Source organism: Dysidea avara, chromosome 5, assembly GCF_963678975.1.
Source record: "Dysidea avara chromosome 5, odDysAvar1.4, whole genome shotgun sequence".
NCBI classification, from domain to species: Eukaryota; Metazoa; Porifera; class Demospongiae; order Dictyoceratida; family Dysideidae; genus Dysidea; species Dysidea avara.
The window spans coordinates 40,242,919-40,260,176 of NC_089276.1; the positions used below are offsets into that span (position 1 = coordinate 40,242,919).

Below are 17,258 nucleotides of genomic sequence, written 5' to 3' on the forward strand. Positions count from 1 at the left end.
GATGACATCCCAACTCACCTTCTTGGTAATCATGGTACAATCCAAAGACACGCCAAGGCACCTCCCTGCTGGGAAAGGTAGTTGCAGAGAGTGCCTTCCAGTTTGTTAGAATTTGGAGTGAAGGAAGGTGCATGCTGCCTTTGGGCTCTGTTCTGCACCATGATTAACTTGTACAGTAGATCTATTTGTTTGGTCAGCGCAGTGAAGTGGAATTTTTTTCTTTTCTATTATTTAGAGAGGTGTACTATTTGGACAACACTCTTACAGTGGGCCCAGAAGAGCATAGTACAGAACTTTCACTCTGAAACACTTTGTGCAGATTTAGGCCCCCCTCCATCTTTAGTATTGGTGGAAGGGCCTTTATCTCTCTGGACATAACCTGCTCAGAATCAGATATCAGGTTCCCTATCATAAATCACTGCAAACCAGGACTACCTGGTCGAACAAACTACAAAAAAAAGCCATATCCTTTTTTTAGTGTGATTCATTTGCAATGGCCTATAAAAAAAGTTAATTTAAGTTGATAGATGGCAAAGGAGGTTGTCACAATCATCCAGGCTTCTTTATTATCTGGTGTTGCCACTTAGCTAGAACAAAGATCCTGGTTTTCAATGTTGTTACAGCAGGATATTCCAAAAAGCACTAGTAGCTACAGTGTATGTGGCTCTTTATTGTCCATGTTGACACTAGATTTCATAAGCTGCTTAAGAATATATTATTGCTAGTAGACAAGCCTAATCTATTATCCAACTAGATATCATGTGCATGTGTGTATGTGACTATGAGTTAATTGTACTGCCTCGTCAATATTGCACAGGTACCTCTTTACACTACTCCCTTAATTCTAGTACACTTTTAAGCAACTACATACTACAAACTAGGATGAGTGCAGTGGACAACATACATCCAGCTTTTATACACTCCAGAATACTTGAAAACAAACTTATTAACTTTACATGTGTGACCTAATCTTAGAAAACCATCGATATGCACACATTTATCAAAATTTGTTGTATTGGTTCTTTGTGGTCTACAGTAAGAGGAATGGACTGGCTAAGTTTTAGCTACATAAGTTAAGCAGTGTGGGAAATACAGCAGTAGAATCCACCAAGGTATAGTTTTTGCTAAAGGTATTCTTTTGTAATCCAGAAGGAAGGTGAATTCATTGGAGGTAAATCATCATACACTCTTTTGTCACCACAATGTAAACAAACATCTGTAATTCAGATACCCACCTGTGTATGGAGATGAAATGAGGAGTTTTGAACTCCCTATAAACAGGAGTACATGATCATGTCCAGGGTTTATCCACTGGAGTGTCAATTCACCAACCAGTAAGCCATAAAAACTTGTGTAAATTATTTTCTATAGCTTACATTTTTTTATTCATTGTTTTTTTATCACAAAAGTACTACTGTGTGTAGATCAACAGTTTTCTAAAATCAGGTCACATATATTGAATACATATTTTTAGACTACAACAAGTTTGATACTGAATTTGATTGGTTGAAAGCATTGTCTCTAAATCCCGTAGAGCCACGCTCATGTCCAATAGAGACCACGCTCTGAGGCAATACGAAATGCAATAACTATGTTCCTGTGCTTAAATGGCTAGTAACAGCTGCACTGAATTAGAGGGAGGTGTAATGGGCTTGTTTGTACTAATCAACACTACATTACTTGTTTACATTCAGCTTTCGAGGCACAACAGCAGAAATGAATTGTAGTCCAGTCGCTCGAGTCCAGTACTTCGAAACATAGAATGCACCTGTAGCATTGGCAATGCATGGGCATTTAAACAGGTAGCAGCAGCCACGCTGAGGTCCCACCATGTAGAGGGCTTGTTTCAAGTAGCCATACATGTCTCGTTTACAAGTAGCTGTCAACTCAAAGTACAATAACGAGTTGTAGTCTAAATAAGTTAGACGTCAAGAACCACTGGGTTCTATGGGATTTAGAAAACCCTCAGGCCTTTAGTAGCGCCCAAGCACAGTGAGGGCGCTACAGCCCAGGACCTTCAAGCTTTCTAAATCCTATAGAACCCTGGCTCTTGACTTCTAACTATTATATAACAGTAATACGTACAAGGAAAGAATTATGGTATTGATTGGGTGGAAAGCCATCTTCTTAAAAAAGACGACTTTCTGTACCATTTGAACTATCCTACATAAACAGTTTAACTATCAAGTTTCATGCTGGCATGGTTAATGATCAACAGAAAAGTTGCCTATTAGGTTACTTCTAGTCAGACGGAACCCTTGTACACCTACTAACCACAACCACAATCAGTTGATAGTGGTGGGAATTCATGATCAGGCACTGTATGGTGCTGAAGCAAGAAGAGTGGACAGTTTGTATGTATACAAGTGAGTGAAGTATATTAAACTATCTCGAGCATTGTAGGGATATAAGACTTCTTATTGTTTTATTATCTAACACTACTCAAGCTTGTTTCAGAAAATTTCAATGTGCTATGGTCCCTACTCTAGTTGAAAATTCCAATTTTTGAGTACTTGTTTGTTAACTTTTCCATTATTATGAATAGTGAACTCACACATACCGCATTAAAGAAAGAAATGATGTTGCACTCCCCAGCTGTTAATTATCATCTGAAAAGCATTACAAATCAAAAACTGTTTGAAAAGCACCTCTGCAATCAAAGTAGCCACTATGAAATATACTAACAATTTCCGTTATGAAGGGAAACCATCGCGTGTTACTGCCAAATCAACATCTTTCGCTGTCAGCAAAGATAAATGGGACACAAAGAAGACATTGGTAAGCACATAAAGAATGCATTGTACATACTGCAGTATGCCAAAATGCATGTGTCCCTATGTCAAATAGTGAAAAAATCAAGCCTGTAGCCTTAACTGTTATCAAGTTACACTTGTCTGAAGGCATCAGTCAGTCAGTCACTAGAAAGTTCTGTTAAATAAACTTTCAAAAAAATTCATAGCAACTTATTGAAAGCATTTTAGGTGGATCTGAAGTTTGTTTGGGCTTAGTTTTATCTAACCATAACTGCTTCATTGTCGTCAGGGAAAAGTGAGGTTGGTTTTTGGGTGATGTTTTTTCATGGGCCACACCCAAACTTTTGTGCTCACTACTATACAGTACTATCATATTGTATGATAGGAAATTAATGGGAATAATGTAGTGGTAATGACGTCTTTACAATAAAGTTGACAGACACAGTTTATATAAGTTTTGCACTACTGTCGAATATATTGGATATTAGGGTTAATTCATTTGATAAGTATGTGTGTGAAAGTAGTACACAGAAGTACGTAAATTCCATAATTATTCACATCCTATTAAATTTGTGCATGTAACAATAAGTAGTATATACAAATGGAAACTCACCATTAACAGTCAGTACTCCAGAACTAGTGTCACTAGATACTACATTAGTAGCATTACATGTGTAGGTACTCACATCAGATGACTGTACATTGTTGATTCTTAAGGTACTTTGACCAGGTCCTGTAGATATCACACTATACTTCACTGTATTAGTCACATCCACTGGAACATTATTAAGGTACCAACTGATGGTAGGAACTGGTTCGCCAGTAACTTGACATGTAAAAACAGCTGTGTCTCCTTCATTTTCTGTGTCATTCAATACTTGCAAAATAATTGTTGGAGCATCTGTCACATATACATAACATTAGCAATATAGAATAGATCTAATAGAATTTACATTGTGATACAACATCACTTATGTATCAGTGTTTGGTAAAATTTAATGGTTAATGGGTTAAATATAATGATTAAAATGCTATGAGGTTTCAAAATACAAAAACTAGGTCAAATATTGTGTGTGTATCTTTATATAAATCTGCTCACATTTAATGCCTTGTGAGAATTATTATCTGTGACTGGATCTACAAAAAACCCCAACACAATCATTCACTTTTCGAATTCCTGTTTATTAAATATTTATAATCTACTTAGCCTGGTGTATGCTCTGGTAATGTTTCAGCCTCATAAGCCAATAACTTGAGGAGTTACAGCCTTATAACATAGTAGAGCAAGTATAGGAAAAATAAACTACAGGCACTTACTAAAAATTTAATGGTTGCAACTTACAATAGGGGAATCAACTACTGGGTAAGTTTTTCATTGTATCAACTTTCTTCACTACATACAATGGAAAAATAAGTACAGAAAAATATTGATAGTATACTATCTTTTCAATGTGACATAATAAATGCCTATATAATGTACATATCTCTTAGTCTACTGCAATGAAACAAAGCATTTTAAACTCCTTGTGAGTAGGTGAATAAGATGATATCCAGGTTTTTGTTGTTAGGCCCTTTCTTCACTGAGACAGTGTTTAAAAATTAGGGTTTTTTAAAAGTAATACATAAGTCTTTCACCCATAATTAAATGTATTCTATGTTTTATACTGTAAATTTAGGCTCGTATTATTGTGTCAGGTTTTCACAGATCTGGTCACATTTATAGTACTACTGTAGTTCACACGCACGCACGCACGCACGCACGCACGCACGCACGCACGCACGCACGCACGCACGCACAAACACAGACATTACACATAATCACTTACACATCACAGTGAGGGTAGTATCACTCTGTACACTATTCACCACATTAGAAACATTACAATAGTACACTCCAGTGTCTCCTCGTACAACACTCATAATAGTAAGGTCACTAGTAACCTGGAACACTTCATTACTACCATCAGTTACCATCACAGGTGAGCTGGTGTCACTGATAGTATATTTGCTATTATTCATAATACTACCATCTGGTCCAGTCCAACTAACTGTTGGTACTGGTATACCAGTTGCTGTACAAGTGATAGTTGTACTAGTGTCTCCTTCTGAAGCACTGGCCATGTCTGGGGTATTAGCAGTAGGTTGAACTGTACAAATGAAATTGTACATTATATTATTATATGTGACCCAGTCTGGGAAAACCAGCCTTATCGCCTATTTAAAAGTATCGAGAAATGCCAGTTTTAAGTATTTAGTGTGTTGTAGCCCGCCAAAGGTTGCAGCTATGTGTACCAGATTTTCACACGTTTTACACCAATTCCTTACCTTCCAGAGCATCCACTGTGCAAGTAGCCAACAACTAAATTTCCCGCCATTTTAGATAGTTTTTAAATCGAGGTTGACTGTATCAGGTGAGCTGCAAATTGGGTGAGAGGTGGGGGCCCTGGAAGGTGAGAAAGATGGTGTTCAAAAATTGAAAAGAAAGGCCAAGGGATGAATTAGGCCAAGTTTTGGGCCATTGAGGTCTCAAAACTGGCTAATATGAAAGGAAATTCACAGCAGAGGTACTCATTCAATACCACAGAGCTGTACAGCCATATACAGTCATCCCCAGGCTGACCAGAGCTCCATTAAGGCCCCACACCACACGTACGGATTGCCACTGGGCTTGGGAAAAGCAGCCAGCAAAACCAGACAACTCAAGTCTAGCTGATTTTGATGGTGGAATTAGATAGTTTATTCATGTAGCTTTGTGTCCTGGGTGAAAAATCGAATCTGCTGACATGGGCGATAAGACCGGTTTTCTCAGACTGGGACACATATGGGGTCTTAGCTAATAAGATTTTACCATAATTATATACACAAATAACACTGAATAGGTTTTCCCTAATCATTAGTTAATTATTTGATGTGAATTATATTTTGATGCACCACTGAATGGCAAATCCATTAGTGTAGGATAAAATGGGCAAGAAGTAAGTAATCTTGTTTAAAGTATGCATTGAGTTTGAGTGTTTATTTTGAGGATTAGTTTTACAATATTATTATCATTTTGATCTCACATGTCTATGCAGAGGAATGTTATATAAAAAATATTAATCTTTGTTTTACCACAATTAAATAAAATATGGTTGAAGTCAGAAGCAAAATGATTAGCAAGTTAGACAGCTATGTTAACTGCAAACTTTCAGATTGAAATATCAACAGCTGCAGGTTAAAGAGTTACTCATAAGAAACATGATTATACTGTATATTAATCAATGAAATCAAGACATTTAGCATAATGGCACAAACAGATGAATGGAGTGAGCAGGTGCCACAATTTGCAGAAATTGTTCAATTTGTGATAAAAGCACCATTTTTCTGTGGAAATTGAGTAAGGTATACTGAATGCTTTGAAATACAGTGCCATATCAAAATCATTGTCTTAGTGAACTTTTGGAAATTTTTTAAAAACCAATTCTTGCTGGTTGAGAAGCCATATTTTAGCTATTCCCCCATGCTTCCTAATATCAAAACCTACTGACCTGGATGAACACCTTCCTTGACTTCCTTTGATTGCCTTAAAAGAGATGAAGTTTTCTACAAAATACTTTTAGGACTTCCACACATTTTCCAACTGATTTTATTTGTTGGGCTCTTTGCTTGTAATGCGATTGGTAATTTTAATGGCAACTTGTCTAACATGAAATGGTATGAATCAAGTAACAACTTTTATCATAAAGTGTTTGCTTAGCTGTTCCACTAGATGACTACCATTATGGCATTAACTTATGGAGCTAAAATCAAGAACAAAAAGCTTAAGGTAATACCACAACAGTACTGATAAGTATTGCATTTTACAACACTACTCAACTCACCCTGGATCATAACACTGATAGTTGTCATATCAGTTCCTGCAAGATTTGACACATTCACAATATAGTTTCCATCATCACCAGTATTGGTACTATGTACAGTCAGTGATGAATTACCAGTGGTATTATCACTGGATAATATAGTGGTAATGGTATAGTCACTATTAGTAGTTAATGGTTGATTGTTATAGGACCACTGGACAGTTACTGGAAGGTTGGACAATCCAATGGTGACTAAGATGGTAACATTTTCAGGTGATATAACTGTTCTTGTAGTATCTTCAATAAGAGTGATCACTGGAGGAGCTGTATGATGATAAATGGAGTGGTATCACCGGTATGTAACCAGATTCATACAGTGCACATATTATACTGTAAATAATAAATTATTATAGCAGCACATATAGTAACATAAAAATGCTAAGTAATCAACAGCTTTGTACTGCATGTATAAAGACACATGGTAGTGTGTTGTGTGGCCCAATAATAAGCTGGCATGCAACATTGTGAGTATAATTATTGATAGGAAAAATGCGATTTTAACACATTCATAGCTACGTACTACCTTTACAAAATGAGATGATTTTTGCTGTGGACATGTCCTCCACCATCAGTAGTCCACATACCAAAGTTGAGCAAAATTGCTTCAAGCATTCCTGAGATATATATGAGACTTTGAAAATTAGCTTAATTTTTTATTTTTATTTTATTTAACTTTTCTCCTTTTTGCATACTTACAAAAGATGCTATAAAATGTGAACACAATATCCAACTGTCTTGAAATTTGGCACACAGAAGGGGAGTATAAAGGAGTATAATGGTACCACGCTTGGCTGGAATATGATAAACAGCCCAGGAGGTATCAGCGATTATTCAGGATAAATTACACCAATATGTTGTCATGCTTATAGGATAAACCGCTTATGGGAAGAGGAAAATTAACACGTGGATAGGTTAACTATTGAACCTCAAACCATTTATAGTTTGAAAGAAATCAAGCAAAAGACCATTAAGATAAAGTGAAAAAACAAAAAACAAAAAACAACAGTGTGTAACAATGATGCTACCGTATAATCAGGTTGTTAAGCAAATTTGTCTATTAAGCGCATATTATTTGTTAATTAGCGCATATGTATTTCTCGTGATTAACCATGGCTGATAAGTGCACATGGTCAATTGCAAGGATCAAGATGTGACAAAGCTACACATGGGACGAAATGCTGGAAAATGAATGTCTCCTCGAGTGCTTACGTCTCCCTCGAGGTCTCCTGTCACTGTGTATACAGCAATCAGCCTTCTGGATTGCAATATTCTTGTTCATTTCGAATGGCTTCACCCAGAAATAGAGTCAAATATCCTTATACACTGGTGTGGTGACTGGCACGAACTACTAACTCCTCTGTTACAATATAGCAATTCTGTGTTTTAACACACCATAGTTATTTATTAGGTGTATGTGCCTAACAGAAAGTATGATTTTTTTACAAAAGTTTTCTCCACAAATTATAAGAGCATGCACTTAACAACCTGATTCTATGATATCGAGATGAGCTAATAAAATAACTATTATTTGCCACGACTACCAGAAAAACTGCTAAGGGAATGATTTTAAAATTGGAATAGATGGATTAATCATAAAGGATCTTCAATGGTTTAGAAGAATAAGACTTAAAGCCGCAGAGTTATAACACAACATCTGACTCAGTGTAGTAAGTGTGGGATTGAGATACTCTGATATAGCAGTCACCCTAATAGAGCATTTAGCCAAGAAGTAAATTACTCTATTAAAGCGTTCAACTAAGTCTTGCAGAAAATTTAACTCTGCTATAAGCCAGTTTGTATACAACTCAACTACAAAAAAAGTCACCCTGTAGAGAGACGAGCAAGAAACAAGTCATCTTGAAAGATCAGCTACAAAGCAATCACCTAGAGAGTTCAATTACAGTTCATTTCAAGTCACCCTATATAGAGAATAGCTAAAAACAAGTCACCCTGTAGAGAGATCAGCTAGAAGTAAGTCACCCTGTAAAAAGTTCAGCTTGATTAAGTCACCCTGTAGAAAATTCAACTACATTTCAAGTTACCCTGTACAGAGTTCAGCTTGAAACAAGTCACTCTGTAGAGAGTTCAGCTAGAAACAAGTCACCCTGTACAGAGGTCAGCTAGAAACAAGTTTCCTGGTAGAGAGATCAGCTAGAAACAAGTTACCCTGAAGAGAGTTCTGCTAGAAACAAGTCACCCTGTAGAGTGATCAGCTTGATCAAGTCACCCGTAGACACTTCAACCATATTTCAAGTCACCTTGCAGAGAGTTCAGCTACTGTAGAAACTAGTCACCCTGTAGAGAGTCCAGTTAGTTAGAAACAAATTGTCCTATTGAGAATTCAGTTGAAAAAGTTACCATGTAGATAGTTCAGTTATGTTACAAGGCAACCTATAGAGAGTCCAGCTACAAGAAAAATATTCTGTAGAAAGATCAGCTAGGTTGAAATTGAATCTGCAGAGAGTTTAGTTAGGTAATGAGTCACTCTGTGGAGAGTTCAACTACAAACCATTCACCATGTAGTCTAAGAGTACAGCTACATTACAGGTATCCCTGTAGAAATTTCACACATTTTCCTGTAGAATATTCAGCTTCAAACAATCAAGTATTAGAGTAGTAGAATAATATTACCATTCCATGCATTAGATCTATCAGTGGAAGTTATAGATTGTTCTAGAAAACCTTTTGTGTGTTCTATTAGAAGTCCTCAAAAATGTGCACTCTATTAGAGTATTAAAATAATATTTTTAATATTGAAGTAAAGCTCTACCAATGAAAGTTCTAAATATACTATATTGGCATTGTTTGCAGATAAGAACAACCACCTTAAACACTATGGTGTATGTAACTTGATACTTACATTGAATAGTAAGAGTCACTGTAACATCACTATCATTACTGACAATATTACTAGCTGAACATGTGTACATTCCAGTGTCTACTCTCATAGCTCCTGTCACCATCAGTTCTACACTTACACTAGTCACATTACCAACACCAGTAGATGACATAACTTCACTACCAGATACTAGTCTCATGTTACTTAGACTATTCCCATCACTGTTCTGCCATACAACTGTTGGTGGAGGATAACCTGTAGCTGTACATGTGATTGATCCATCACTTCCTTCAACGATAGTAAACTCTTGTCCTTCCACTGGTACAACAATGTTTGGTGACACTGTGACAAATGTAAATTACAGAATTACAGTACATGGCAGTGAGTGTAGTGACATGGAACTACAAATACATTGGATGGAGAATTAAATTCAAAAGTGAAATAGACTACTTTAAATGAATATTATGTATTTAGGGAAATTTCCAACATTGTGATGATTTAAATAAATAATTATATAATTATCTCTTTGAGGACCAAGTTATTTTATAGTATGGAGGAATATACATAACTTTGCAATATAAGGGAACTATAGTCTACAAAGTTGAATTACTTGATAAAAAATTGAATAATCAGTTTTAGTCCAGCAAAAGACTATCTAATCCAAAACAGCCAAGCTGTAAAAAAAGAGTCCGCCCCCCAAAAAGGCTAGGATGAAATAAGATGTGAAATCCAAGGTGGCGGCCAAGAAATGGCAAAAAATATAATTACAACAATTCAGGTGAATTTGTATTGCCTCCTCCACTAGGATTCGGTACCAAATTCACCTGAATTGTCGTAATTAATAATTTTTGCTATTTACCTAAGTACCATCACAGCCATTGCTTGGCCGCCACCTTGGATTTTACATCTTTTTTCATCCTGGCCTTTTTGGGGGCCACACTCCTTTTTTACAACTTGGCTGTTTTGGTTTAGATATCACTTCTTTTTGTATTGCAAGCTACAAAGCCGGCCATTAACTGGCTTTGGTGCTAACTTGTTTTTTTTTTCTTTTCTGCAGGAATTGCGGAACAAAGGAAGAAATTTTGTGTACAGTTTTTTGTCTGATTAACAATATTTGTATATTTAACAATGAAAGATAATCACATACTAAGGTGACTCCTTATACATAACTGAACTGTAGCTGAAACTCCCATTGTTTGTAGCTGAACTCTTTTCAGAGTGACTTGCTTCTAGCTGAACTCTCTACATGGTGATTCGTTTCGAACACATATTTCTACAGGGTGATTTGTTTGTAGCTGATCCCTATAGGATAACTTCAGAGACGTATTAAGATATTTCAGGCAGGGGTGCTGAGGTAGAAGGTGGACTCGCTGGCAGGGGGTCTGGGGGCTGCACCCCCCAGATGCTGATGACTATTTCAGAATTGTGTGGCTCAAATTATTGGAAATTACATATTTATGGACAAAACAATGATCACATACATGCACATAGTACAGTAGATACCTAAATTACAAATATGGAATTACAATAATTTACATGCAATTATACTGGTATAAATGTCTCAGTATGTATTATATTGTGTATATACTCTAGAATGGAAGAACGGCCTTGGCTGAATTATATAAAAATTGTCATTTATAGTAACATATCAGTTATATATATATACAGTGCATATTGATTTATTTCCTAGTGTTAAATGTAAATGCTTTAACAATTAAATCATCAATTTTGTTCTGAAGCAACAAGTTGTTCAGTTAACATGCACTCCCAGACTACTTAATAAACACTTTGTAGACTAGAGAAGGATCTCTCTGTTGTTGTAACTGTAACAACTACATCAATAAACAGGTAGGAGGGGTATACCCAACACACGTACTTGGGTACTGACACATAAGTACACACCTTCTTATTCAATGTTATCTACATTATTACTGCTACTAGCGGTATTTGCTGTGTTATCACCTTCGCCTTTGTTGTTTCCGTAAACTTCATAACTGGAATATGTTAATTGGAATCTTGTACTCCAATCCTATCCATCTCTGCACGTGGGAGACACGTGACACCGCGTTGGATTGTGAATCCATCGTTTTTATATTTCTTCTGAATCACAAATAATCGTGCTAGTGTTAAACAGCCAGCCAATGGCGAGCTGCAACATCGGAATCATTGTTATGATCATCAGAATACCTTTTGCCTGATCACGTGATCTATTTAATTACTTTGCGGCGCGTGCATACAAATTTGTGGGGGTGTTCCAGCACCCGTTGCACCTGTGCTTCCTACGCCACTGAACTTGTATCTAGCTGATATCTAGGCATGAGGCTATTATGCTCCAAAAATTGAGCATTATGCTTTTGAGCAGTGCTCAAAAAATCACCTATTATGCTTTTGAGAATTTCCCAATATTCACAAAATTATGCTACCATAATTGACTATTTATTGCTGTATCAGACCATTTTCATTGATGTTTAAGCTTCAAATTCTTTAGCTGGTTGCTGTATTAGAGTGTTTCATTTCAATGTGACTGCTTTATTAGAGTAAATAATATTCAATGACTGTTCTATTAGAGTTTATGACTGCTCTATTAGAGTATCTCGATCTTTTTAACGGAATTGTGCAATCTGCAGATTTTCCTACTGTTAAAGCTTTATAATCACCTCAAAATGCTAGCATAATTCCTGATTCCCACACATACCTATTATGCCCGAAATTATGCCGGCATAATCGCCGCATCCCTACTGATATCTCTACAGGGTGACTTGTTTGTATCTGATTTCTCTACAGGGTGATTTGTTTGTAGCTGAATTCTCTACAGGGTGATTTGTTTGCAGCTGAGCCCTCTATATGATGGTTTCTTTGTAGCTGAACTCTCTACAGGGTAATTTTTTTCCTAGCTGAACTCTCTATAGGGTGACCATTTCACAGCTGAATCCTCTACAAAGTGGCTTCTTCTATTTGATCTCTCTACAGTGTGATATATTTGTAGCTGAACTCTCTACAAGGTGACGTTTTCTAGCTGAGCTATCTCTTGTTTCTAGCTGATCTCTCTACAGAGTAACTCGATAGTAAAGCTGAACTCTTTACATAGTAGAGTTTGGTTGTTAAACTCTCTGTATGAAGACTTGTTTGTAGAAGAATTTCTACAGAGTGAATTGTTTGTAGCTGAACTCCCTACAGGGTGCATGACTTGTTGATAGCTGAACTCTATTCAGTGTGACTTGTTATAACTATACAGTGATATCAAGACACACGATAGTGTGTCGTGCGGCCCAAGAAGCCGGCGCGCCACACCGTGAGTATATTGACAGGAAGAAAGAAAACGTCATTTTCACACATTTGTATCTCAGTGACACCTCATCCGATTGGAACCAAATTTACTGCAGCGTTTCCCGCCAGCTAGGGGAGTCTACATTCCAAATGTGAAGGAAATCACTCAAGCCTTTTCCGAGATACGAGTGGCCAAAGTTTCGTTTTTTTTTCTTCGTCTTTTCGCACGCTTGCAAAAATTGCTATAAAATGCAAACGCGTACTCCGATCGCCTGGAAATTTGGCACACAGAAGGGGAGTCCAAAGGCCAATCCTAGCATCAAATTTGGTACAAATCCAATGAATGATTCAGGAGTTATGACCGATTATTCGCGTAAAACAAGATCGATTTGTCGTCACGCCTACAGCCAGTACAGGGTAAACCACTTCATGGAATGAGTTGAAAATTGCTATGTAGATGGAGTAACCATCGTAGGAGTGCCTTTTGGTGGTTTGAAAGGAATCGAGATAAAGACCATGGAGATATGACACAAAACCCAACCTGTGTCACAATTACGCAATCGATTTTTAGGAATAAAAAAGTATTAGTTTTCACGCCTACTAGGCAAACCGCTTAGAGCAATGAGCTGAAAATCGGTGTATAGCTGGAATAATCTTCATTGAAAATCCTTGCAGTAGTATTGAAGAATTGGATTACAAACCACTGAGTTATGATTCGAAAGCCAACTCCGTGTAGCAAATGCGAGATCGAGATACTCTAATAGAACAGTCACCCTAATAGAGCATTCAGCTAATTTATTTACTCCATTATAGAATTCTATTACATTACAGGTTATTCTGTAAGGAGTTCAGCTACAAACAGTTAATCTTATAGAGAGTTCAGCAAGAAGCAAGTCACCCTATAGAGAGTTCAGCTACAAATATATCGCTGTAGTGATTCAGAACATTACAAGTTACACTGAAGAGAGTTCAGCTGTAAACAAGTCATGCACCCTGTAGAGAGTTCAGCTACACTCTCTAGAGAATTCAGCTACAAACAAGTCACTGCGGAGAAAGTTCAGCTACAAAGAAACTACCCTGTAAAGAGTTCATCTATACAAACAAGTTACCCTATAGAGATCACCTGCAAACAAGTAGCCCTGAAGAGAGTTCAGCTACAGACAAGTCTCTTTATAGTTTATACAGTGTTCAGCTACAAGTATATCACTCTGTAGAGAATTCAGCTACAAGTAAGTCACTCTGTAGAGAATTCAGCTACCACCAAGTCACTCTGTAAAGAAGTTTGCTACAAACAAGTCACCATGTAGAGAGTTCAGCAATCAAAATACTACTCTGTAAAGAGTTCAGCTATACAAACAAGTTACTCTGTAGAGAGATCAGCTAGAAACAAGAGAGAGTTCAGCTAGAAGAAGTCACCCTGTAGAGAACTCAGCTGCAAAGAAACCCTGTAGAGAGATGAACTACAAACAAATCACCCTGTAGAACATTCAGCTATAAACAAATCACCCTGTAGAAAGTTCAGGTACAAACAAATCACCCTATATACAGTTCAGTTACAAAAAAAATCACTCTGTAGAGAGTTCAGCTACAATGAAGTTATGCTACAGGGTCATTCCATACCAAATCAACAAAAAAAAAATCTGGACCCCTTTTGATTTTCATGAAATTTGGCACAAACATGGACCCTATCAAGAAACTTTCTCACACCAAAATTTGACTCATTTCATTAGTCTCCCTTTAAGATATGACCACTCAAAGTTTCTGTTGAAAATTTAATCTTACTTACATGTCTTCAATAAAATGGCCATAACTTTGCTTGTGATTGACGTAGACACTTCTGGTTTAGATTTTTGAAATGTTGATTAAATTCTCTTGTAGGTGATATATGAAGTTTTATAATTGCTCAAAGGAAAAGGTCAAACCACAAAAATGTAGCTTTTTCCTTTGATCTTAATTTTCAAAAATATATATTCTTTAATTAAATTTATTTTTGGTTTACATGTTACTCTAATACCCATCATTCACCACTGTGAGTTTAAAGTTGGGACCAATAGTAGATCATGAGTTATAAGTGTTAATGTGTAGCCTTGTAATCATTGCTGTTTGTATGGTATAAATAATTATGTGTATAGTAATTTCCAATACCAATTGCAAGTAAAGTATGTCAAAAATCATTTTATGCAACGAATTAGTTATTAGTTAGGGTTTGTATTGTCAAAGGCTCACTACAGTGAAACCATACTAACAAAGCCACTTTTAAATCTAAGAAAGTTTGTGCAGTAATAAGGCTGCCTATAAATAAAGGAGTCACTAATTACATTTTTGCTGTAAGTTCAGTGTCCTATATAAGAGATGGCCACTATAAGAAGGTGGTCTTATTACAGAGGTAGCTATATTTATAGGGGACTTACTGTACAACTAATGATATTCCTATCTATTCTTTCAATCTTACTGTATTATGTCGCCACAGATTATGATGATAGTTTCCAACCTTATATTGTGTATAATAAGTTATAGTAACTGCAAGATGCAAACGACGGTTATTTATACATTTGTATGTATATACATGTAATGTGTTACTCTAATGCAACTATATGAAGCAACCACTTAGGCATTAAAACCAAGAAGTTTTGGATACCATTAAGACATGGCATTTTGATTAAACAATTTCAGAAATATCCTATTTAAAGTTGGCCCTTGTATATATATAATTATAAAGAGGTGGCCACTAAGATATGTTCTACTGTATATCACTTTGAATCATGCAGACTTTGAATGAGCATGCATACTACTGACCACTTAAAGGCCATCTTTATATGTTTGTACCTATAGACAATGTCTTTGCTGGAAAAATGTACACTTCTAAAACCACTACGCATTCATCAAAAATTTGATGGAATAGAGTGGAACCCATGACCTGTCTTAGTGGCCACCTGTATAGAAAGGCCACCACTCCACAAGGGCCAATTTTAAATTGCAGTTACCTATATATACCGTACAGCTTAAATATTTCGAAGGGAATTTTTTTTGCAGTTTTGGGTGTTACCAGTGAAAATTTTATGCTTGAAATATTTAGACCTCCATGTATTTTTCATGTATTTTAGGAGTGTTTGCAAATCCGCAAAAATTTTATTTTTAGCAACATTGCTCAACCTTGAAAAATTTGCCCCTTGAAATATTTAGGCTATACGGTAAACTTATGCAACTGTATTAAGCAGCTACCTGCACATTAAGGCCCAATAATTTTGGCCCTAAGGTATAATTATAACACCATACATCAACTGTACCATGATGAAACTATTTATTATACCAATGTAGCTCATAATTTGATTCTATAATTGAGAATCATAATATCATAGAAATGTTCCATAGAAATTGCTATGCGTTACATTGTACAAAAGATTCACTACAGCAATTGCACACTAAATCATGCAATATAGAAGAGTATCGTAGTAAAAGTTGAGACTGAAAGTGGTGCATATTGCATGATGGTCTACAATTATTCACATGTAACTTTGACATGCAACAAAATCTGATGCATTGATATCAGTACACAATTGAATCTTTGAAGGTGTAAGTTGAAAAGACTTTAAAGCCATTCTACTGCATCAGTCATTCATTACTACTCATACATGGTGGTTTCGTTGTAGCTGAACTCTCTACACGATGGTTTCTTTGTAGCTGAACTCTCTACAAGGTGACTTCTTCTAGCTGATCTCTCTAAAGGGTGATTTGTTTCTAGCTGAACTCTCTACAGGTGATTTGTTTGCAGCTAATCTCTCTACATGGTGGTTTCTTTGTAGCTGAACTCTCTACATGATGGTTTCTTTGTAGCTGAACTCTCTACAAGGTGATTTGTTTGCAGCTGAACTCTCTACATGATGGTTTCATTGTAACTGAACTCTCTACAAGGTAACCTCCTCTAGCTGATCTCCCTACAGGGTGATCTTTTTGTAGCTGAACTCTCTACAGGGTGATTTGTTTGCAGCTGAACTCTCTACATGATGGTTTCTTTGTAGCTGAACTCTCTACAAGGTGACCTCTTCTAGCTAATCTCTCTACAGGGTGATTTGTTTCTAGCTGTGTGAACTCTCTACAGGCGATATGTTTGCAGCTGAACTGTGGTTTCTTTGTAGCTGAACTCTCTACAAGGTGACTTGTTTCTAGCTGATCCCTCTACAAGGTGACTTCCTCGAGCTGATCTCTCTACAGGTTGATTTGTTTGTAGCTGAACTCTCTACAGGGTGATTTGTTTGTAGCTGAACTCTCTACAGGATGGTTTCTTTGTTACTGAACTTTCTACAAGGCAACTTTTTTCTAGCCGATCTCTCTACAAAGTGACTTCCTCTAGCTGATCTCTCTATAGGGTGACTTGTATCTAGCTGAACTATCTACAGGGTGATCTGTTCATAGTTGAACTCTCTACAAGTTAATTTGTTTGTACCTGAAATCTCTTGTTTCAAACTGATCTCACTGTAGGGTCATTCCATACCAAATCAA

The 17,258-nt window shown here is 36.5% G+C and overlaps 1 protein-coding gene across 1 annotated transcript in view; it reads right to left on the reverse strand.

Annotated features, from left to right (window-relative positions):
• The window catches only part of LOC136255282 (hemicentin-1-like), a 182,945-nt gene that overhangs the window by 12,257 nt on the left and 153,430 nt on the right, over window positions 1-17,258 (reverse strand). The window contains exons 10-13 of the mRNA XM_066048008.1: window positions 9,513-9,833; window positions 6,614-6,916; window positions 4,580-4,900; window positions 3,367-3,654 (exon numbers count right to left, since the gene is read on the reverse strand). Coding sequence (XP_065904080.1) covers window positions 3,367-3,654; window positions 4,580-4,900; window positions 6,614-6,916; window positions 9,513-9,833 — 1,233 coding nt within the window. The remainder of the gene's footprint in view (window positions 1-3,366; window positions 3,655-4,579; window positions 4,901-6,613; window positions 6,917-9,512; window positions 9,834-17,258) is intronic.